Source organism: Rhinopithecus bieti, unplaced genomic scaffold (assembly GCF_001698545.2).
Source record: "Rhinopithecus bieti isolate Rb0 unplaced genomic scaffold, ASM169854v2 scaffold_7580, whole genome shotgun sequence".
In the NCBI taxonomy this organism is placed as follows: domain Eukaryota; kingdom Metazoa; phylum Chordata; class Mammalia; order Primates; family Cercopithecidae; genus Rhinopithecus; species Rhinopithecus bieti.
In genome coordinates, this window is record NW_016805470.1 from 591,864 (window position 1) to 615,530 (window position 23,667).

Sequence of the window (23,667 nt, forward strand, 5' to 3'; positions counted from 1 at the left end):
CCCCCCCGCCAAAAAAGCCAAACTTGTGAGCAGGCCTTTCTAAGAATGGCAGTCTTAGGCCTGCTATGCCAACTCTTTTCTGGACCAGGCATTTTTACAGCAAAATTATCACTAGGACCCACCAGCAGGATGAGACCAGCCTGCGGTACTGATCCTGTCAGTTATATGCCTTTTAGGAGCCCTGTACTTAGCCAGTTAAAACAAATCCCATCAGCCATAAAGATCTTTAAAGGTAAACTTTAAAGTCTTTTTATGAACCTTTTTTACCTTGCCCAAGGCAGCAATTCAGACACAGTGCAGCTCTGTCCAGTCAGTTGAAGCTGACCTGAATCCCTTCCAGGGCTAAGGCAGTGTCGTCACAGGAGAATACACACAAGAAGTCCAGCCCCAGAGGGCACATGCTGTACCCCTGGAAACAAACAGTTGACAATTACTGGGGCACCCCAAGCTGCATACATTAGCGGAACAGGTTGACAAGGCCCCAAGTGTGACCTCCCATCATAGTGCTCCCACCCTAGGCTTCCAGTTTCATCCAATTAAATGAGTCAGTCCTTGGTTTCAGAGGGACGGCCTGAGGCTGTCAGTTACCAACGGTTTGCTTGTCTGTGACGTGAGCTCGCCTGCTTCGTGAGTGTGCAGGACCTCTGGGGGTGTTCTGTGCAGGAAGTGGAGGAGCTGGGTCGTCCCCTGCTGCTCAGCGTGTCAGAGTTCAGAGCTCTCCCAGAATTGGGAAAGGCAGCACCTGGAGTTTTCCCTTCAGGAAGAAAGGAGAGCTTCCAGAAGCAGTTCTGAAAGGCAAAGGACATTAAAGCCCTCACTGCCCCCCTGCACCTCCCAGGGTACTAGGGTTTCTGTCATCTCTCTGTTGTTTCAAAATCGGTGTGCCACATTCAGCCATCATAATTTTACATTTTAAAAACCATCCCCTGCTGTCATCCAGACCTCTCACCTGGAAGGGTTGTATGCAAGAGGGACAAAAGCATTTTCATCCAAAAACATTTTTATAGAACTTCACCAGAAAGATACATCATGTTCAGGAATGGGTCAAGGATGGAATCCTGAATTTTCAAAAAGTTTCAAAATGGGTTTATATAACCTCCCATCCCTTTTATCCTGAGCAGCCTGGAAAAGATCACTCACCTACCAGGCACAGTTGCACTTAGTAACCAAAATGCCTCACTAAGGTGTGTGTCCCAGGTCAGAGAGGCATGGAGCCAGGCTATCGGTCCACTGTTGCAAACTGCAACTAGTCCTGCAAGTTGAACACACCAATCACCAGCAGTGAGGGATCTCCAAGAGGGCATCCAGGGTCTGTCAGGCCTCTGAGCCCAAGCCAAGCCATCGCATCCCCTGTGACTTGCACGTATACGCCCAGATGGCCTGAAGTAACTGACGAATCATGAAAGAAGTGAAAATGCCCTGCCCCCGCCTTAACTGATGACATTCCACCACAAAAGAAGTGAAAATGGCCGGTCCTTGCCTTAAGTGATGATATTGTCTTGTGAAATTCCTTTTCCTAGCACATCCTGGCTCAAAAGCTCCCCACTGAGTACCTTGTGACCCCGACTCCTGCCCGCCAGAGAACAACCCCCCTTTGACTGTAATTTTCCTTTACCTACCCAAATCCTATAAAACGACCCCACCCTTATCTCCCTTCGCTGACTCTCTTTTCGGACTCAGCCCGCCTGCACCCAGGTGAAATAAACAGCCATGTTGCTCACACAAAGCCTGTTTGGTGGTGTCTTCACACGGACGTGCATGACAGGGTCCTCCTATCAGGAGTGAGCGAAGGGCCCTGGTCCCTGTGATATGCCCTCCCTGACCTGCAGCTTTCAGCAGTAATCCCAAGTCAGACTGCCAGTGGTCTCTGTATAAGAAATACAGAGCCTATCTGCCACCTAATTTCAGATGGTCCCAACAGAGTATAAGCCATTTCCTGTGGACATTTGTATGGGATCCAGATGATCCAGCCAGAATGTTCTCATAATTCAGGGCCGCAAAGAGGTGTCCAGTATCTATGCCAATCCCGGAGTCAAAGTCAAGCCTGTGCCTCCTTTCAGCTCACCACAGCTGGAGTAGAGGCTGAACCAGCCCATGGCAGACAGCATCAGGTTTCAGCTCCATGGAGCCTAAGCAATTAGGGGCAGAGGATGCAAGATTCCACAAAAACCAAGGGTATTTCTTTGACTGCAAAAAAGGCAAGACGCTGGAGGGCCAAATCGCTGTGTTCCAAGTCCGAATAATAAGCAAGGCTTTCCTAAACCCTTTATCTCCATGCCATTCTTAGAGTCCAAGTTGACCCACAGCAGGCTGGAAAATTATCATCCTGTAAGGATCAGATTTCACAACATCTGATATGATTTATAGGAGCTCCTTAGCAATTAAAGCCTGCTTTTAAAATTCCGAAAGTTGTTTTATCTGGTGAGTGACTCTCTTTTCCTGTTGATTGCCTTTTCCTAGGGGCTCTGATCGACAAACATGGTAGTAAAAATCCTCACTATGGGGACTTACTCTATTTCTAATACTCAAAACAGTTTGATTTGCTCACCAGTAGCAAAAACCAAGAAAGTTGTGTCCCATAAATATATATATATATATATGTATTTTTTTTGCAGCTTTTCCCAATTGGGATGATCACTCTAGCATTTATGAAATTACAAAGCCTATAATACTTCTCATCCATTCTTACTATACATCTAGATGCAATAGCTACAAATAGAAAGCCATCAAAAATAATAAACTTTTTCTTGTTGCATATTTACTCAAACCGTTAGCAGTAAATTCATCATTTACAGCTGCCAGGAGCTCTGGCTGGCTGGCGTGCAAGAAGGGAAAGGTGTACAGAAATGGCCGCACTGCCCCCCCACCCCCGCCACCCCATCTGCTTCCTCTCTGCTGTATCTAAGTGTTGCTTCTGGGAATTGCTTTCTTTTCCTCCCACCTGGAGAAGAGAGTGATGTAATTGTTTTGTTTTGTTTTTTTCTTTTGAGATGGAGTCTCACTCTGTCACCCAGGCTGGAGTGCAGTTTCACAGTCTCGGCTCACTGCAACCTCCACCTCCTGGGTTCGAGCCATTCTCCTGCCTCAGCCTCCGGAGTAGCTGGGACTACAGGTGTGCACCACCACACGCAGCTAAGTTTTGTATTTTTAGTAGAGACAGGGTTTCCCCATGTTGGCCAGGCTGGTAAATATTTACCATCTTTGGCCCAAAGCTAAACTTTTGGGATGGCTGGGGTCCTTTTTCCTTTCACCTGGAGGATAGAACAAAATGAAAGACATTGAGCAGACTGAACATTTTTCCCCTCACTTTAGTCAGCGCTGTCAAAACAGCCAGGATGTCCAGCAAGCCAATTCTTCTGGGATTGGAGTGATCATTTTCAAATTTCATCAGTAACTTTTACCTCTTGCAACAGACAAGTGGTAACTCAGCTGGGGTTTCACATCATTCATATCCACAGATCTTCTGCTCCTTCATCCTTCCTTTTCTCAAACAGCACTTTCACCATATTTCAGAGCCAAGGTCCTTCTAGTGAGGTCCACTTATGATGCTCTGTGCCGGGGGTTCCCAGGACCACCTCAGGTTCAGTGGCTCACTAGGAGGACTCCCAGGACTCATCATGTCATTGAACTCACAGCTATGATTTATGACAGTCAAAGGATACAAAGCAAAATCAGCAAAGGGAAAAGATGCATAGGCCAAAGTTTGGAGGAAACCAGGTGCAAACTTCCAGTTTTCTCCCAGCGGAGTCACATAAGGATGCACTTAATTCCTCCAGCAACAAACTGTAACAACATCTGTGAAACGTTGCCTTCCAGAGAAGCTTGTCTGAGCCTGGGGTTCCAAGGCTTTTATCTGATCAGTCATGTAGGCACCTCTGCCTGGCACATACCAGAATTTCCAGACTCCCAGAAGGAAAGCAGGTGTTCCGAATAAACTAAACAGTTTAGCGCAGTGAGTCACTGTTATCACTTAGAAAATAGTGGAAACCCTTCCAAAATCTTAAGTTCCCAGAGATCAGCCCAGGGCCAACCTTACCAGTAGGGCTTTCTAACGTTAACAATCTCCAGCATGATATGTTAACTCTTTTCTACACACATCTTTTTTTTGTTGTCGTTGTTGAGACAGGGTCTCACTCTGTTGTCCAGGCTGGAGTGAAGAGGCTTGATCTCGGCTCCCTACAACCTCCGTCTCCCGGGTTCTTGTGCCTCAGCCTCCCCAGTAGCTGGGATTGCACATGTGCACCAACATGCCCAGATAATATTTTGTATTTTTAGTAGAGAAAGGGCTTCACCACGTTGGCCAGGCTGGTTTCAAACTCCTGAGCTGAAGTTATCTGCCTGTCTCAGCCTCCCAAAGTGCTGGGATTACAGGCATGAGCCACCGCACCGAGCCTTCTACCACATATCTAAAAAGAAAGGAAAGTGAACGGGAAAATAGAGAAGAAAAGAGAAAAATAACATTAAAAAAGAGTGAGGCTGAAAAGGAAAAGAAGAAAACATTGTCTGAGGATTTTAAAAACATTGTAGAGAAAACAAATTATTGTATAATAATGTCATAGGAAGTAAAAATAAATACACAAAATCATGGAATGTCCTGAACTTGTACTTTGAGGAGGTCATTCTAGTCCCAGAGTCTGGATGCAAGACAACCCCACCAACGTATTTAGCAAACCCTATGTTTTTGTTTTTGTTTTTTGAGATGGAGTCTCGCTCTGTCGCCCAGGCTGGAGTGCAGTGGCATGGCCTCAGCTCACTGCAACCTCTGCCTCCCAGGTTCAAGTGGTTCTCCAGCCTCAGCCTCCCGAGTAGCTGGGATTACAGGTATGCACCACCAGGCCCAGCTAATGTTTGTATTGTTTAGTAGAGACTGGGTTTCACCATATTGGCCAGGCTGGTCTCAAACTACTGACCTCAGGTGATCCACCTGCCTTGGCCTCCCAGAGTGTGGGATTACAGCCATGAGCCAATGCATCTGGCTGCAAACCCTATGTTTTAACTTTTTTCTTTCTCTCTTTCTCTTTCTTTCTTTCTTTCTTTCTTTCTTTCTTTCTTTCTTTCTTTCTTTCTTTCTTTCTTTTCTTTCTTTCTTTCTTTCTTTTTTCTTTTTCTTTTTTCTCTTTCTTTTTTTTCTTTCTTTCTTTCTCTTTCTTTCTTTCTCTTTCTCTCTCTCTCTCTGTCCTTCTCTCTCTCTCTCTCTCTCTCTCTCTCTCTCTCTCTCTATTTTTTTTTTTTTCAGAGATGGGATCTGGCTATGCTGCCCAGACTGGTTTCAAATTCCTGGGTTCATGCAATCCCCCTGCCTTAGCCTCCCAAAGTGTTGGGATTATAGGCATAAGCCACTACACCCAGCCTATTTTAACTTTTTAAAGTAGCAAAATTCTTTATTCAAAATGAAGCCTTACTTAGAAGCCCAATGAAGACTCAGAAATTGAGCCACTGTGAGCCTAGTGGGTCTGGGGTCATACCCTGCTTCCCCGTACTCTTGAGGTTCCATGAAGCACAAGTGAAAATCACTGATGTAGTACCATCTCTCTTATTTTTCAGATGATGAAATCAAGGCCCAGCTAACTAAAGTTTCATAGTCTCAGAAACAGAACCCATTTCTTTGGAATCCCAGCTCATTTGTTCTTTTATTTTTATTTTTTATTTTTTATTTTTTATTTTTTTGAGACAGAGTCTCACTTTGTTGCCCAGGCTGGAGTGCAGTGGTACAATTCAACTCACTGCAGCCTCTGCCTCCTGAGTTCAAGCGATTCTCCTGCCTCAACCTCCCAAGTAGCTGGGGATTGCAGATGTCCGCCACCATGCCCATCTAATTTTTGTATTTTTAGTAGAGACGAGGTTTTGCCATGTTGTCCAGGCTGGTCTCGAACTCCTGACCTCAGGTGATTCACATGCCCCAGCCTCCCAAAGTGTTGAGATTACAGGTGTAAGCCACTGCACCCGGCCTCATTTTGTTCTTGTGCTATTTTCAGTAAATTCTGAGTGTCCCTTGAAGAAAATGGGTGAAAGCCAACATTTCCTGGTAATCTCCAGTTAAGTACATTTATTCTTAAAACAGATTGTTTTAAAAAAAGACAAACAAATGATCTGGCTTTTGGAAAATTCTCCAAAGTAAGCCATGCTGTTGCATCTCATTGTGGACAATCAGCCTGTTCTTTTTGTTTAGAGATAGGGTCTTGCTCTGTTTCCCAGGCTGGAGTCCCGTGGTGCAATGATAGCTCACTGTTGCCTTGAACTCCTGAGCTTAAGCGATCCTCCCACCTCAGCCTCCCAAGCAGCTGGGACTACAGGCACACACCACCACAAGGGACACTAATTTTTTTATTTTTGTAAAGACAGGGTCTCACTATGTTGCCCCGGCTGGTCTCAAACTCCTGGGCTCAAGTGATCCTCCTGCCTTGGCCTCCCTAAGTGCTAGAATTACAGACTTGAACCACTGCACCCAACCCAGACTGTTCTTTAGGGTCCAGCAGCTCATTCTCCTTCAAGCCTTAAGTTCTCTGGCCGTCGTGCTCTCCCTTCTACCCTTGTGAGAGTTTGTACCTTTTCTCCATGACAGCTATCCAGCCTGGCTTTGGGCTGAGGTTGTGCACATTCTTCATTTACTTCAAAGGCAGATACTGTATCTCATTTATGCCCTACTCTGTGCAATGCCTAGCTGAGCACCTTCAAGGTCCAGCTAATGTTCACTGAATTTTATTGAAATGGATGGGCTTCGCCAGACCCATTGTGTTAATTGGAGAGAGGAGGTTAGAGTCTAGTGAACACTGAGAAGTTGCCTCAAAAAACATCTCTTTCACCTGCTGAGTCTGTGGATGATATTTTTTAAAATTAAGAAAAAACATCTCTCCTATGTCTTCTTTAATTTCACAGCCTGGAAGCCGTTTATAAAATTGATGAGGAAAAAAAATAGGCTCATTATCTTCTAGTCGTTCTCATTGGGTTTCATGTGTTTTTGTTGCCCTTTCATAGAGTCTCTCATCTCGAGTTATATCCCTTTCTGGTAGTGGGATGTTCTAGTGTTGCTGCAAAGTGTATGCTTTGGCCAATGTAGTGTTTTGCTTTATTCTACTTGATATAAAAAATATTTGTGATTTGCAGCTGGGTGCAGTGGTTCACACCTGTAATCTCAGTACTTTGGGAGGCTGAGGTAGGTGGATCACTTGAGGTCAGAAGTTCAAGACCAGCCTGGCTAACATGGTAAAACCCCATCTCTATTAAAAATACAAAAATTAACCAGGTGTGGTGGCAGATGCCTGTCATTCTAGCTACCCAGAAGGCTGAGAGGGGAGAATCGCTTAGCCCAGGAGGCAGAGGTTGCAGTGAGCCAAGATTGTGCCACTGCACTCCCGCCTATGCAACACAGCAAGACTCTGCCTCAAATTTTTTTAAAAAAATGTGATTTGCTTTAGAGCTCAATTAACTACAATATGATATTAGATTTGGAATAGACATCAGAAGCCATTGAGTCGAGTGTCCTGCCTGGGTCCCTTCTCTGACACCTTGATAGTTAGACATTGGTAGTTAGACAGTTCACCTTTCTGTTTGTCCACTGTGGACAGGGAACTGACTTACTGCAGGTGCAGCACATTCTAGGGGTTGATAAACTCCAGCATTTGGAATAACCTCGCTTCCATTAAGCTGCAGATGGCCTTCTGTGCTACAGCCCCCAGGTCTTTACTCTGTCTTCTGGGACTGCATAGGATATACCGCATCTCTTATACAGTCTTTCTTTGGTATTAGGATATACAGCTTCCCACCAGCCAATTTGGCTTTAAAAGAGGACATTCAGTAAAGAGCCTGTGTGTTTTGCCAAGGTGGGTAGAGTGGTGTTGGGGGACAAATGCCTTGTGACACATTCAGTTCAACCTAGTTGTGACCTACCGTACATTGAAATGTTTAAATAAAATAATTTTAAAGACAAGATTCTATGGCTCCATTTATATGAAATTCTAGAGAAGACAAAACTATTGTGAAATTTCTAAAGCAGATCAGTGGTGGCCACAGGGTGGGGAGAGGATTGGCTATAAAGAACAAGGGAACTCTTTAGAGTAATGGAAATACTGTTTAGCATCACTGGAGTGGGGGGTGTACTACTACATTACTATATATACATACATTTTGAGAGAGTCTTGTTCTGTCACCCAGGCTGGAGTGCAGTGGCCTGATCTCGGCTCACTGCAACCTCCACCTCCCGAGTTCAAGCAATTCTCGTGCCTCAGCCTCCTGAGTAGCTGGGACTACAGGCATGCGCCACCATGCCTGGCTAAGTTTTGTGTGTGTGTGTATTTTTAGTAGAGATGGGGTTTTGCCATGTTGGCCATGCTGATCTCAAACTCCTGGCCTCAATGATCTGCCTACCTTGGCTTCCCAAAATGCTGGGATTACAGGTATTATCCATTGCGTCCAGCCTACTACATGTTTCTTAAAACTCATTGAATTCTGCACTTGAAATTGGTGAATTTTATCATTTGTAATTTACAGTGCAATCAATAATATGATTTGTATCTCAACAGAGAGAATGAGAGAACAGGAACACCCTTCTCTCTCACTTGCCATAAATTGTTTTCCTATTATTTGAAATGTAGCTATGGAGCCAAAACAGGTTCTGATTTGCTTTTTTTAAATGTAGATTTTATTGAAGTATAACATACATCCAGAAAAGTGCACAATCATTAGTATATGGCTCAATAAATGTACACAAAGTGAACATATTAGTTAACTATCAACTAGATAAAAAAAAAATTCAAGATCCCTAGTGTCCTTCCTTGTGTCCCCTTCCAGTCATTAATTCATCTCCCCAAGTGTGATTGCAATAGGTTCATTGCCCAATGCACACAGCAAGTCAATCTACACCGAGAGACACTGGGTTGCAGCAGAGAAAGAGGTTTAATCATAGGGTCACCAAATGAGGAGATAGGAGGAAACCTCAACTTCCTCTCCTTGAGGAGTTATGATTTTTAAGGGTTTGGGAGTGGGCCAAAGTTTGGAGACTGCTGATTGACTGTGGAGTGCAGGGTCAAGCCATGGGCAGGGAGATGAAGAAGCTGTAGTCTCATGCTGACCCCATTCCTCTGTAGGGGTCTTCAAACAGGTTGCTGGAATTCAGGGTCTGAAAAGCATCTTAGGTGATCCTCAAACAAAAGCCATATGATTCTAATGTCAGAGATCCTGTCTATAGGAACAATAAGGATGCAATGGGGAAATGATTCTTAACCAGTCTTATGATGCTAATGTCAGAATTCCTATTGATAGGAACAATAAAGATGCAAATGGTCAGTATCTAGCAGTACGTGAACTTTAGCAAGAAGAAAGTGGGCCAAAGCGTAGCCTGACTAATGCTTAGTTATAAGTATATTTCTGGCCAGTGCCTGGCAGGTAATTGTTGTCAACCCTGTGGGGATCATTTCACAAGGGTAACCACTGTTGTGACTTCAAACTCCATAATTTGTTTTGCCTGTTCTTGAACTTCATATGAATGAAATCATGTAGCATCTTCTCTTTTTTGTTTGGCTTCTTTTTTCATTATGATCTATGTGAAATTCATCCATGATGTTGTGCAACTTTGTTCATTCTCTTTTTTTTTAGACAGAGGCTTACTCTGTCGCCCAGGCTGGCACCATCTCGGGTCACTGCAATCTCTGCCTCCCGGGTTCAAGCGATTCTCCTGCCTCAGCCTCGCAAATAGCTGGGATTAGAGGTGCCTGCCACCACACCCGGCTAAATTTTTGTATTTTTAGTAAAGACGGGGTTTCACTATGTTGACCAGATTGGTCTTGAACTCCTGACCTCGTGATCCACCCACCTCAGCCTCCCAAAGTGCTGGGATTACAGGTGTTAGCCACGGCACCCGGGCTCTTTTTGTAATTTTATTTTATTTTATTTTATTTTGCAGACGAGTCTCACTCTGTCACCCAGGCTAGAGTGCAGTGGCACAATCTTGGCTCACTGCAGCCTCCTCCTCCCAGGTTCAAGCGATTCTCCTGCCTCAGCCTCCCAAGTAGCTGGGTTTAGAGGTGCCCGCCACCACACCTGGCTAATTTTTATAGTTTTAGTAGAGACGGGGTTTCACCATGTTGGCCAGGCTGGTCTTGAACTCCTGACCTCAGGTGATCTGCCTGCCTTGGTCTCCCAAAGTGCTGGGATTACAGGCATGAACCACTGTACCTGGCCTCTTTTTTCATTTTAAATATCCATTAAATTTACTCATTGTTGGGTGGTATTCTAGTTCCATAAATAAACAATAATGTTTTAATCCATTCATATGTTGATGGAAATGTGGATTGTTTCCAGTCTTTGGTTATTATAAAAAGTATTGCTATGAACATTCTTGTGCCTGTTTTTTTTGTGTGGGATTACAGGCGTGAGCTACAGCACCAGCCTACAGCTTCTTTATTCTTTCTTCTTTCAGAAAAACGTATTGGAGACGTAGGAGATGATGAAATCACATCTAGGATTAACGTCCTAGAAGGAGCCTTGGAGAACTGTGAATACCCTAATAATAAATTCTTTTGCAGGGCACGTCCTGTGTCTTTAGCTTTGGATTCTGTTTCTACCACTAATGAGAACAAAATAGAGAAGGAGGAGCCAGGCATACAGCCGAGTTCGATCTCACACACCAAGAAGAGGAAACCAAGGCCTGGAGAGATAAGGCCACCCAGCCTTATCAGATCCTTTTACCAAGGTATCCAAAAACAGCAGCAGAGACTAAAAACACTTTACTGGAACCCAGACAGGTTTTCTCTAAGTCAAGCTAACGCAGCGTCCATCAATAGAGTCAGTGAGAAAACGTTGACTATCAAAATTCTGTTCTTCCTTCAGGGTCCATCTCAGCTGCGGTCTCCTTCATGAAACCTTTCTGATCTTTCCAGCCAGAGTCAATCTTCTCTTTCATGAAACCTTTCTGATCTTTCCAGCCAGAGTCAGTCTTTTCCTATTACTTCTGTCCTGGATTGGGTTGTAGCATTTACCTCATTCTCTCTTGGACTATTTGTACACATGTCTCGTCTCCTGAGATATGTGGTAAACTCCTGGGAAGACAGGCTTGGCTTGTTTCTTTTTGTTGGGGATGGTGAGAGGGAGGCTTGTATAAATGAGTTGCTCAGTAAAAGACCAAATTGAGTTGTGTTGCTTCTAAGCAGAAAGAGCCTGAGGAACTCTGTGTTTCCTGAAGCAACTGACAGGCATATTCATATTGAATTTACAAATGTCTTTGTTTTACAGTAGTACACATTTGACAATGGGATCATGGGCCCCAGAGTCTTTGTGTATAAAGAGACCCTGGAATGCACTTTCTTGGTAGGATGCCCAAGGATGTGACGGCTGCTCTCCCTGCCATACCCAGAGTTGGTGGCTAACCCCTTTCCTGCTTCTGTGTCACTTCGTGGTTCCAGTGTAGACTCAAGAACTACTCTGGGGCAGTCTTGGAACTCTTAAGTTAAGCTAGGGTGGAGGAATGAAGAGGAACTGAAAGAGGAAGAATGCCTGGCATGGGAAGGCTAAGGTCTCCTGTCTCCTTCTTCCTTCCTGCTGCTTGCCCGGGGGGCCCAGGCCCCTAGCTGGCAGCCACAGCAGCATGACAGTACCAGCAAGGGCGTGTGCACGCATCTTTCCTCAGCTTCCCTTGCAGTCGATCTGTCCTGTCCTGCCCTCTCCTCCACCACTCACCCTCCCTGCACGCGAGGTGACTGCAGAGTGGCAAGGCACAGGGTGTGGGCAAAATGTGTCCTGTCACCACTTGGGCAGGGCTCAGCCTTGGAAAACACAGAGATACTTGAAGTCCCCAGGGCTTTCATACACCAAGATCCAGGAGTTGTACATTATATGCCCTTTAAGGGAGCAGTCCTGACCTCAGGAATAATTTCTTTGGACTTGGGAATATGAATAAAATAAAATCTTCTCTGGCCAGGTGCGGTGGCTCACACCTGTAATCCCAGCACTTTGGGAGGCCCAGGTGGGCAGATCACAAGGTCAGGAATTTGAGACCATCTTGGCTAACACGGTGAAACCCCATCTCTACTAAAAATACAAAAAAATTAGCTGGGCATGGTGGCAGGTGCCAGTAATCCCAGCTACTCAGGAGGGTGAGTTAGGAGAATCGCTTAAACCTGGGAGGCGGAGGTTGCAGTGAGCCAAGATAGAGCCACTGCACTACAGCCTGGGTGACAGAGTGAGACTCCATCTCAAAATATATATATATAATATTTTTTTTTTTTCAGCAACTCTGTTCAGTGGTCCCCCAAATGAAAGGAACTGAGAAGGCCCTGGGGTGGAACAGGGGGACAATTAACAGAATTAAGACTGTAATAAGCAAAAAACCGTCAGTTTGTAAATGTAAGAAAACCATTATCCCCCAGAAAGGAAAGAGAAAGGGCTGGCAAGTCTTTAAAATTAATGCTGTTTTTTCTCTCTGTGGCTAGTGAGCCTTATCTCTCCCTTCCCCAGGCATTGTGAAGACTGTTTCTCTAGCTGTGCAGCTGCAAGGTCACTGGACAGATAATCTCAAGTCATAAAACATGTTGTTCCTTGGAAAGTAAAAAATAATGTAATGCATGTCTGAATTGAATAACCGTCTTTTTTCTCACTTCTGTAATATGCTTCTCCCTGAACAGATCTCTCCCCGCCCCATGAAATGCTTAAAAGGTAGCTTGACTCTTTGTTTGGGGCTCAGTCCTTTGGATGTTAATCTGACTGGGTCGATGCACCTAAGTAATTAAATAATTCCTCCTCAACCCCTTGGTCTCTCTGATTCCTTAATTGTCCCACAGCAAGGGAAGAGCTATGGAAGGGCTATGTCCTTCCTGATTCCTGATCCTTAGAGGGAGAGGAGGTTAACAGGGAAGGAGAAAGGGGAAAAGGCGTACAGACTCCTAAATATATATAATTTTTAGCTCATTAGGATCATATTGTCAAGTTTTGTGTGTATATATATTTTTAATAGAGATGGGGTCTCACTATGTTGCTCAGGCTGGTCTCAAACTCCTGAGCTAAAGCAGTCCTCCTGTCTCAGCCTCCCAGAGTGCTGGGATTACAGGTGTGAGCCACTGCGTGCCTGGCCCATATTGTCAAATTAATGGAAAGGAAATACAGAACTAGAAAAACCAAATTACTGGTTAGAAGCAAAACTTGAACTAGAACCCAGATCATAGAATCTAGGAACTGCAAGGGAAACGGGGATGAGGCAAAGCAGATTATTGATCACTTACGCATGTCAGACACCGTGCAGGGTTTGTGTATGTGCTTCCTCATTTCCTCTGTGTAATTATCTTATTAAATCAGTATCACATCATTTTACAGGTTTGGTCTATTTTTTTTTCTTTTTAAGGAAGTGCGAACCATTTTGCCTGGCACAGTACTTGACCCTGGGGGCACAATGAAGATCAGGTTCAGGATCAAGGTGGTCTCTGCCCTGTGGTGCTTTTACGGAGGAGAGTCAGGTAAGCAGGCAATTATCATGCCTTCTGTGGTTATAATAGAAGCTCAGAATGCTTTGGGAGACCTGCAGTGGGTCCTGCCTCAGGCTGGGAAAAGTCAGGGAGGGCTTCCTGAAGAAGCTTTCAGGCCTTGGAGTGAGCAGAGAATGGGATGTGAGGATAGAGGTGGGTGGGTAGGGAAGATGAGAAATGAGACCAGAGGGGTAGGCAGGTTCAAGACTCCAGAGCACCTGGTTAGACGTTTACATTTCACCTAAGATGGAGATTCAAGGTGGAGGGCATTGGAAGGTTTTAAGTGATGGGATGATAGGATGAGATGTCCTTATTCTTTTTTGTTTTTATTTTTCTTTATGATTATTATCATTATTATTTTTTGAGACAAGAGTTTCACTCTTGTCACCCAGGCTGGAGTGTAACAGCACGATCTTGGCTCATTGCAACCTCTGCCTCCTGGGTTCAAGCAATTCTCCTGCCTCAGCCTCCCGAGTAGCTGGGATTACAATGGCCTGCCACCATGCCTGGCCAGTTTTTGTATTTTTAGTAGAGACGGGGTTTCACCATGTTGGCCAGACTCTAACTCCTGACCTCAGGTGATCTGCCCACCTTGGCCTCCCAAAGTGCTGAGATTACAGGCGTGAGCCACCACACCTGGCCTTTTTTATTTTTATTTTTATTTTTATTTTTTAAAGACAGGGTCTCTCTGCTGCACAGTCTGGAGTGCAGGGTGTGATCATGGCTCACTACAGCCTCAACCTCCTGGGCTCAATTGATCCTCTGTCCTCAGCCTCCTGAGTAGGTAGGACTGCAGGCACGCATCACCATGCCTGGCTAATTTTTTATTTTTTATTTTCATAGAGATGGGTCTCCATATGTTGCCCTGTCTGGTCTCAAACTCCTGGCCTCAAGTGATCTTAGGCCTCAGCCTCCCAAAATGCTCAGATTACAGGTGTGAACCACCACCCCCAGCCAGATGTCCCAATTCTTTTTTTCACATTTGAATGTGCATGCCGTTTATTTTAAAGTCAACTTTAATGAGGATTCACTTATAAATAATAAAATGCATTGTATTACATTTTAAGCATATACCTCAATTTTTTTTTATTATACTTTAAGTTCTAGGGTACACATGTGCAATGTGAAGGTTTGTTACATATGTACACATGTGCCATGTGGGTGTGCTGCACCCATTAACTCATATCAGTTTCATTCACGGTATATCTCCTAATGCTATTCCCTCCCCTCCCCCACCCTTGACAGGCCAGTGTGTGGTGTTCCCCCGCCCTGTGTCCAAGTGTTCTCATTGTTCAGTTCCACCTATGAATGGAGAACATGTGGTGTTTGGTTTTTCTGTCTTTGTGATAGTTTGCTCAGAATGTGGTTCCAGCTTCATCATGTCCTCAAAGGACATGACTCATCCTTTTATGGCTACATAGTATCCATGGTATATATGTGCCATTATTTTTTAATCCATTCTATTCATTGATTGGGACATTTGAGTTGGTTCCAAGTCTTTGCTTATCGTGAATAGTGCTGCATAACATAATGTGCATGTGTCTTTATTAGCAGCATGATTTATATTCCTTTTGGTGGTATACCAAGTAATGGGATGACTGGGTCAATGGTATTTTCTATTTCTAGATTCCTTGAGAGGCTTCCACAATAGCTGAACTAGTTTACAGTCCACCAACAGTGTAAAAGTGTTCCTATTTCTCCACATCCTCTCCAGCACCTGTTGTTTCCTGACTTTTTAATGATTGCCATTCTAACTGGTGTGAAATGGTATCTCATTGTGGTTTTGATTTGCATTTCTCTAATGGCTAGTTATGATGAGCATTTTTTCATGTGTCTGTTGGCTGCATAAATGTCTTCTTTTGAAAAGTGTCTGTTCATATCCTTTGCCCACTTTTTGATGGGGTTGTTTGATTTTTTCTTGTAAATTTGTTTAAGTTCTTCACAGCTTCTGGATATTAGCCCTTTGTCAGATGGGTAGATTACAAAAAATTTCTGATGTCCCAATTCTAAGGGAAACTTTGGTTTCAGTGTGGAGAGCATGCTGGAGTGGGCAGGACTAGAGGAGGGAGATGAGCTGGGAACGGCAGTGATTCACAGCAGTGAGAATAGCAGCTAAGCCAGGACAATGTCAGGAGAAACAGAGAGAAATGGATGCACTGAAGACATGGATTTAGGAGTTAGAAACCATCAGGACGTGGTGACTGATGGCTCTGAGGGGTGGGGAGTTAGAGGGATCCAGGATGACGCCCAGGTTTTGTCTTGGGCTGTGTCATCCTCACGGTGCCACCATCTACTCAGTTGTCCAGATGAGATAACTGAAGCTCACAGAAGTAAATTGTTGCAGGTCAATCAACTTGTAAATGGTAGAGCTGGGGCTCAACACCAGCCCTGATTGATACCTTCCTAATTCCACCAATTCCAGTATTTTTCTGTTTATAAGTGTCTGGACAACAGCCATGAACAGCTTTGGCCAAGGTGCACGACTGTGCTTTCTGGAGCCATGGGCTTCTGCAGTGGTTAATGGAGATTTATTCTGAGCTTCAGTAGTTCATTTGAAAGCAATGTTAAGAATCTCCCCTACCTAATCCCCTAAAGCTCTGCACTATCCCAAAAGGCAACCTGGGTTAATGAAGGAAGCACTCACCTCCTAACCCAGGGTTAGGAGACCTGGGTTCAAGTCCTGGTCCTGCCAGGTCACATACTTCTCTGGGACCCACTTTCCCAATCCTTGAGTGAAGAGGTTGGGTCAGATGACCTCTAAAAGCCATTTCAGCATAATTTCTAAAATCTACGTGTCTGGGGAGCAGGGAACGTGCTTAAATACGTAACAGGCTAGAGGCATTCTGAAGGCCATTTGGTTTGATTTCTAAGTGATATGTCAGACTCCTCTAAAGTGGTCCCAGCTGTGGCCTATGTAAGTTGGGGCGGGCACGGGCCCCACAACACATTGATCAAATCAGAATTCTTGTAGCAGGGCTGCAGAGAAATCTCTTGGAATGCGTACCAGTGATCCCAGTGTGTAGTGAGGTTTGAGAACCACTGTCTTGGAGGATGCTGGGAGATCACCAAGATGTGTGTTACCACAGGAAGCCAGTGAGAATGACTGGGGGCCTCTGTGGAGGAGAAATCAGCCCAGGGAAGAGCCAGATATTCCAGAGCAGGGAGGGAAGCGCACAGTCAGCTGAGAACTAATCCTGACTCAGTCTCTACAATGTGTTCCTGGTGCCACAGGAAAAAAGTAGGTGGGGAAAGAAGCAAGAGTTCTCGCCTTTTCCATCTGCGAGCCTGTCTCCTTCAGTGCCTTCAAAGCACCTGCCATCTCTTGGCTCCTCCCAGCACTTTGGGAGGCCGAGGTGGGAGGACCTTTTGACCCACAAGTTCCAGACTGGCTTGGGCAACACAGCGAGACCGCATCTCCACAAAAATAATAAAAAATTAGCCAGGCACGGCAGTGAGCACCTATAGTCCCAGCTACTCAGGAAGCTGAGGTAAGGGGATCGCTTGAGCCCAGGAATTGGGGGTTATGGTGAACTACGATCAGGGCATTGCATTACAGCCTGGGCAGCAGAGCAAGACCCTTGTCTCTAAAAACAAACAAACAAGAGATGGGGGAAGACTCTGCAAAAGCCATACTTCATGAGAGAGAGCCCTCTCCTCTTGTTTTTTTTGTTTTTTTTTTTTTTTTTTTTTTTTTTTTTTTTTTTTTTTTTTTGAGAGAGGGTCTCATTCTGTCACCCAGGCTGGTGTGCAGTGATGCAATCTCAGCTCACTGCAGCCTCCACATCTCAGGTTCAAGCAATCCTCCTGCCTCAGCCTCCTGGTTAGCTGGAAGTACAGGCACATGCCACCATGCCCAGCTAAATTTTTTTGTATTTTTAGTAGAGATGGAGTTTTGCCGTGTTGCAAGGGCTAGTCTCGAACTCCTGGGCTGAAACAATCTGCCTGCCTCAGCCTCCCAAAGTGCTAGGATTACAGGCATTAGCCACCACGCCCAGCCTTAGAGCCTTCCGCTCTCAACAATACCTTCAAGGTCATCAGTATCTGTCAACAAGCACTTACTGCATGCCCACCCTGTGCCAGAAACCACACCCCACCACAGGATGCCAACAGGAAAGACGCAGACTTTGCCCTTTAGCCTCCAGACCAGAGGAGGCGGCAGATGAGCAAACATGCAATCACAGTGTCGTGTGAGAGGCTCTGGGAACCCAGACGGTCCTGAAAGCTGAGGCTGGGCACTCCAGGAAGACTTCCTGGGGGAGATAGCATTGAGTTGTGTAGGACAGGTTTGAATTATCCAGGTAGAAAGGGGTGTGTGGATGTGAAAGGAGGGAGGTGGTGATGTCATTACACTGCTTTATATGGCCCAACACCCTTATCCATTCATTATTTCATTTGGTGTCAATATGATGCTGGCTAGAAAGTTCATAGATTATTTTCATTCAAGGGACTAGTGTCAAGGGGCTAGGATGGAAAACTTCCTCATCATTACAATAAGAGAATCAGAGGCCCTCATTTGACAAGCACAGTGGTTACTGAAGGAATCTTCCCTATCGCTGATATCTCTATCTGTGATCTCTCTCAGTCTCCCTATAAACTTGGGAAATAGGTGGAACTGTCTCCATTTTGTAAAAGAGGAAGCCGGGGTTTAGAGAGATTGACCTCATCGACATTCATGCGCTTGATGACTAAGCAAGGACTCAGAATTTGAAAATACTTTCTGGATTAAAGTGAGAAATGGATGATAAATAGTCCTCCCAAAGTAAGGCTTTTATCACACCTGCCTGCTATATACAGACTTAAGGGAGGGGTTATTATTATTATGTAGCTTATTCACTCCCTACTTAATCTCAGCTGTTTCACTATCACAAGCCAGGAATATTAATGACAATTAGATGGTTTTAGTTTGGCAATGGATAATTACCATCATGCCATTTTAGCAAGCTTCTCTTGTGACCACTTGACTCTACTTGTTTTTTTTGTTTTGTTTTGTTTTTGTTTTTGTTTTTTTTTGAGACAGGGTCTTGCTGTGTTGTCCAGGCTGGAGTGTAGTGGCACTCTCACAGCTCACTGCAGCCTCGACCTCCTAGGCTCAAGAGATCCTTCCACCTCAGCCTTCCGAGTAGCTGGGACTACAGACGCATGCCACCATGGCTAATGTTTGTACTTTTTGTAGAGATGAAGTTTTGCCATGTTTCCCAGGTTGGTCTTGAACACCTGAGCTCAAGCTATCTGCCTGTCTCAGCCTCCCAAAGTGCTGGGATTAGAGGGGTGAGCCACTGTGCCCAGCCTAACCACTTGACTCTGACCTGGAAGACATCACAGTAGATCTAATCATGTCCAGGCTTAAGCATGAGGCCAGCCTGACTTTTTCAGTGGGGTTTTGAGCAGCGACTTAGAGAGACGGGAAGTGAGCTTTGCCGGAGCTCCCTAGGCTTTCCCGGCAGTGCTGGTGGATTCTAACAGATACAGTAGCTCCCAGGTAGAAGGGCACGTGTGCTCAAGGTAATTTATTTCCAGTGAATCAGAGTAGATTGTGGAAACTTGTGAAGGATCTGTCCTAATTCAGAATATTGGTCTGTGAATTGGCTTTTAGAAAAATCAATTCGTTTTAGAAATTTTCTTGTAACTAAAATAGAGTTTGCTGTGGTACAAGGAGACAAATCATGGCTGCAAATTTGAGATGAAAGGGAAAACCACCATTAGAGTTCTAGAGTTGCCAGGATTTCCTAAGGACTTATGTTATTTCCTTTCTCTTTGAAGGCCTTGCATTGCTTTGTTTGTTTGTTTGTTTGTTTTGAGACAGGGTCTTACTCTGTCGCCCAGGCTAGAGTGCAGAGGTGCGAGGTAGGCTCACTGCAGCCTCAACTTCCCAGGCTCAAGTGATCCTCTCGCTTCAGCCTCCTGAGTAGCTGGGTGTGCAACACCACACCCAGTTAATTCTTGTATATTTTGTAGAGACACAGTTTTGCCAGGTTACCCTGGCTGGTTTCAAACTCCTGAGCTCAAGCAATTGGCCTGCCTTGGCCTCCCAAAGTGCTGGGATTACAGGTGTGAGCCACCACTCCCCACAGGCCTTGTCTTTGGTTTCCAAACCTACCTTGTACATTTGGTTTTTAACAAATGACAACAAAGTTCCCTGAACTATAATCAAATTCACGTGAACACATTGGCCTGTGCGCATTCTTCCCACACCGATCCTGTGCTCAGCTGACCTTTGGAGGGCCTATGCCCTCTCAGGGATTGGGGAGCCCCTGGGAAGGTCAAGACCAGGCCCTTGCCCTGGAGCAGCACAGCCTAGTGGCAAACTGCTGGACAGCACTAGCAGGCTGTGAAGTAAAGAGAGCAACTAAAGCAGGAGAGGGAGTCCAGGAAACCTTAGAGGATACCGTCTTTGAGCCTGGAGTTCATCAGCCAGAGGAGGTAGCGATGATCTGATAGTCCATGATTCTGCAGTGCTCTGTACAGACAGCCACACGTCTTTCCTGTCCTTAGACAAAATAACTATTGTTCAGCTAGCCCATGATCTTTAACTACAATGCAATCAAATTAGAAATGGCAAAATAGTTAAAAATAAGCCATGGAGGTCAGGCGCGATGGCTCACGACTGTAATCCCAGCACTTTGGGAGGCTGAGGCAGGAAAATTACTTGAACCCGGGACGCAGAGTTTGCAGTGAGCCGAAGTTGCACCACTGCACTCCAGCCTGGATGATAGAGTGAGACTTTGTCTCAACAACAATGACAATAAAAAACATAGAAAAGTATCAAGATACTCAGTTTGCAAGGCTGGGCACAGTGGCTCATGCCTGTAATTCCAGCATTTTGGGAGGGCAAGGTGGGTGGACCACCTGAGGTCAGGAGTTCGAGACCAGCCTGACCAACATGTTGAAACTCTGTCTCTACTGAAAATACAAAAAAGTTAGTTGGGGATCATGGCGGGGCCTGTAATCCCAGCTACTTGGGAGGCTGAGGCAGGTGATTCGCTTGAACCTGGGAGGTCGAGGTAGCAAAAGGAATGCAGAATGAATAGTATTAATTATTTTAAATTAAGTATTATTTTAATTATTTAAAATTATTATAAAATATTATTATAGTGTAATATGTTTTTGTTATGTAAATTATTATATAAATACAATATTTATATANGTTCAGCTAGCCCATGATCTTTAACTACAATGCAATCAAATTAGAAATGGCAAAATAGTTAAAAATAAGCCATGGAGGTCAGGCGCGATGGCTCACGACTGTAATCCCAGCACTTTGGGAGGCTGAGGCAGGAAAATTACTTGAACCCGGGACGCAGAGTTTGCAGTGAGCCGAAGTTGCACCACTGCACTCCAGCCTGGATGATAGAGTGAGACTTTGTCTCAACAACAATGACAATAAAAAACATAGAAAAGTATCAAGATACTCAGTTTGCAAGGCTGGGCACAGTGGCTCATGCCTGTAATTCCAGCATTTTGGGAGGGCAAGGTGGGTGGACCACCTGAGGTCAGGAGTTCGAGACCAGCCTGACCAACATGTTGAAACTCTGTCTCTACTGAAAATACAAAAAAGTTAGTTGGGGATCATGGCGGGGGCCTGTAATCCCAGCTACTTGGGAGGCTGAGGCAGGTGATTCGCTTGAACCTGGGAGGTCGAGGTAGCAAAAGGAATGCAGAATGAATAGTATTAATTATTTTTAAATTAAGTATTATTTTAATTATTTAAAATTATTATAAAATATTATTATAGTGTAATATGTTTATGTTATGTAAATTATTATATAAATACAATATTTATATAATATAAAATATTAATAATTATCAATTATTTTAAAATTAAGTATTAACTTATTTTAGACACATTTTAGACACAAAAATTTGTAATTAATACTTAATTTAAAAAATAATTAGGGGCATTCCAAGATGGCTGAATACGAACAGCTCTGGTCTGCAGTTCCCAGTGTTATCAATGTTGAAGATAGGTGATTTCTGCATTTCCAACTGAGGTACCTGGTTCAACTCATAGGGACTGGTTGGACAGTGGGTGCAGTCCATGGAGGGTGAGCTGAAGCAGAGCGGGGTGTTGCCTCACCCGGGCAGTGCAAGGGGTTGGGGGATTTCCCTTTCCTAGCCAAGGGAAGCCATGACAGGTTACCTGGAAAAACGGGACACTCCCTGCCCAAATACTGTGCTTTTCCCAAGGTCTTAGCAACTGGCAGACAAGATGATTCTCTCCCGTGCCTGGCTTGGTGGGCCCCATGCCCACGGAGCCTTGCTTCACTGCTAGCACAGCAGTCTGAGATCGATCTGTGAGGCGGCAGCCTGGCTGGGGAAGGGGCGTTGGATATTGCTGAGGCTTGAGTAGGTAAACAAAGTGGCCGGGAAGCTCGAACTGGGCAGAGCCCACCACAGCTCAACAAGGCCTACTGCCTCTAGACTTCACCACTGTGGGCAGGGCATAGCTGAACAAAAGGCAGCAGACAACTTCTGCAGACTTAAACATCCCTATCTAACAGCTCTGAAGAGAACAGTGGTTCTCCCAGCATGGCATTTGAGCTCTGAGAAGGGACAGACTGCCTCCTCAAGTGGGTCCCTGACCCCCATGTAACCTAACTGGGATACACCTCCCAGTAGGGACTGACAGACACCTCATATAAGCAGCTGCCCCTCTGGGACGAAGCTTCCAGAGTAAGGATCAGGCAGCAGTATTTGCTGTTCTGCAATATTTGCTGTTCTGCAGCCTCCACAGGTGATACCCAGGGGAACAGGGTCTGGAGTAGAACTCCAGCAAACTCCAACAGACCTGCAGCGGAGGGACCTGAATATTAGAAGGAAAGCTAACAAACAGAAAAGAATAGCATCAACATCAACAAAAAGGTCATCTACACCAAAACCCCATCTGTAGGTCACCAACATCAAAGACCAAAGGTAGATAAAACCACGAAGATGGGGAGAAATCAGAGCAGAAAAGCTGAAAATTCTAAAAACCAGAGCACCTCTTCTCCAAAGGATTGCAGCTCCTTGCCAGCAATGGAACAAAGCTGGATGGAGAATGACTTTGATGAGTTGACAGAAGTAGGCTTCAGAAGGTTGTTAAATAACAAACTTCTCCGAGCTAAAGGAGGATGTTCAAACCCATTGCAAGAAAGCTAAAAACCTTGAAAAAAGATTAGATGCATGGCTAACTAGAATGAACAGTGTAGAGAAGACCTTAAATGACCTGACGGAGCTGAAAACCGTGGCACGACAACTTCATGACACATGCACAAGCTTCAGTAACCAATTGGATCAAGTGGAAGAAAGGGTATCAGTGATTGAAGATCAAATTAATGAAATAAAGTGAGAAGACACGGTTAGAGAAAAAAGAGTAAAAATAAAAGAACAAAGCCTCCAATAAATATGAGACTATGTGAAAAAACCAAGTCTGCGTTTGATTGGTGTACCTGAAAGTGATGGGGAGAATGGAACCAAGTTGCAAAACACTCTTCAGGATATTATCCAGGAGAATTTCCCCAACCTAGCAAGGCAGGCCAACATTCAAATTCAGAAAATACAGAGAACACCACAAAGATACTCCTCGAGAAGAGCAACCCCAAGACACGTAATTGTCAGATTCACCAAGGTTGAAATGAAAGAAAAAGTGTTAAGGGCAGTCAGAGAGAAAGGTTGAATTACCCACAAAGGGAAGCCCATCAGACTAACAGTGGATCTCTTGGCAGAAACTCTACAAGCCAGAAGAGAGTGGGGGCCAATATTCAACATTCTTAAAGAAAATAATTTTCAACCCAGAATTTCATATCCAGCCAAACTAAGTTTCATAAATGAAGGAGAAATAAAATCCTTTCCTGAGAAGCAAATGCTGAGAGATTTTGTCACCACCAGGCCTGCCTTACAAGAGATCCTGAAGGAAGCACCAAACATGGAAAGAAACAACCAGTATCAGCCACTGCAAAAACATGCCAAATTGTAAAGACCATTGATGCTATGAAGAAACTGCATTAATTAACGGGGCAAAATAACCAGAGAACATCGTAATGACAGGATCAAATTCACACATAACAATATTAATTTAATTGGGGCTAAATGCCCCAATTAAAAGACACAGACTGGCAAATTGGATAAAGAGTCAAGACCCATCGATGTGCTGTATTCAGGAGACCCATCTCACACGCAAAGACATACATAGGCTCAAAATAAAGGGATGGAGGGAGATCTACCAAGCAAATGGAAAGCAAAA

The 23,667-nt window shown here is 44.6% G+C and overlaps 1 protein-coding gene across 2 annotated transcripts in view; it reads left to right on the forward strand.

Moving 5' to 3' along the window:
• TGM3 (transglutaminase 3) overlaps positions 1-23,667 on the forward strand; it is a 133,512-nt gene that overhangs the window by 33,914 nt on the left and 75,931 nt on the right. For both annotated transcript variants that reach the window (XM_017872540.1, XM_017872541.1), the window contains exons 2-3: positions 10,521-10,687; positions 13,328-13,439. In XM_017872540.1, the coding sequence (XP_017728029.1) occupies positions 13,376-13,439 (64 nt within the window). In that variant the 5' untranslated portion in view covers positions 10,521-10,687; positions 13,328-13,375. The remainder of the gene's footprint in view (positions 1-10,520; positions 10,688-13,327; positions 13,440-23,667) is intronic.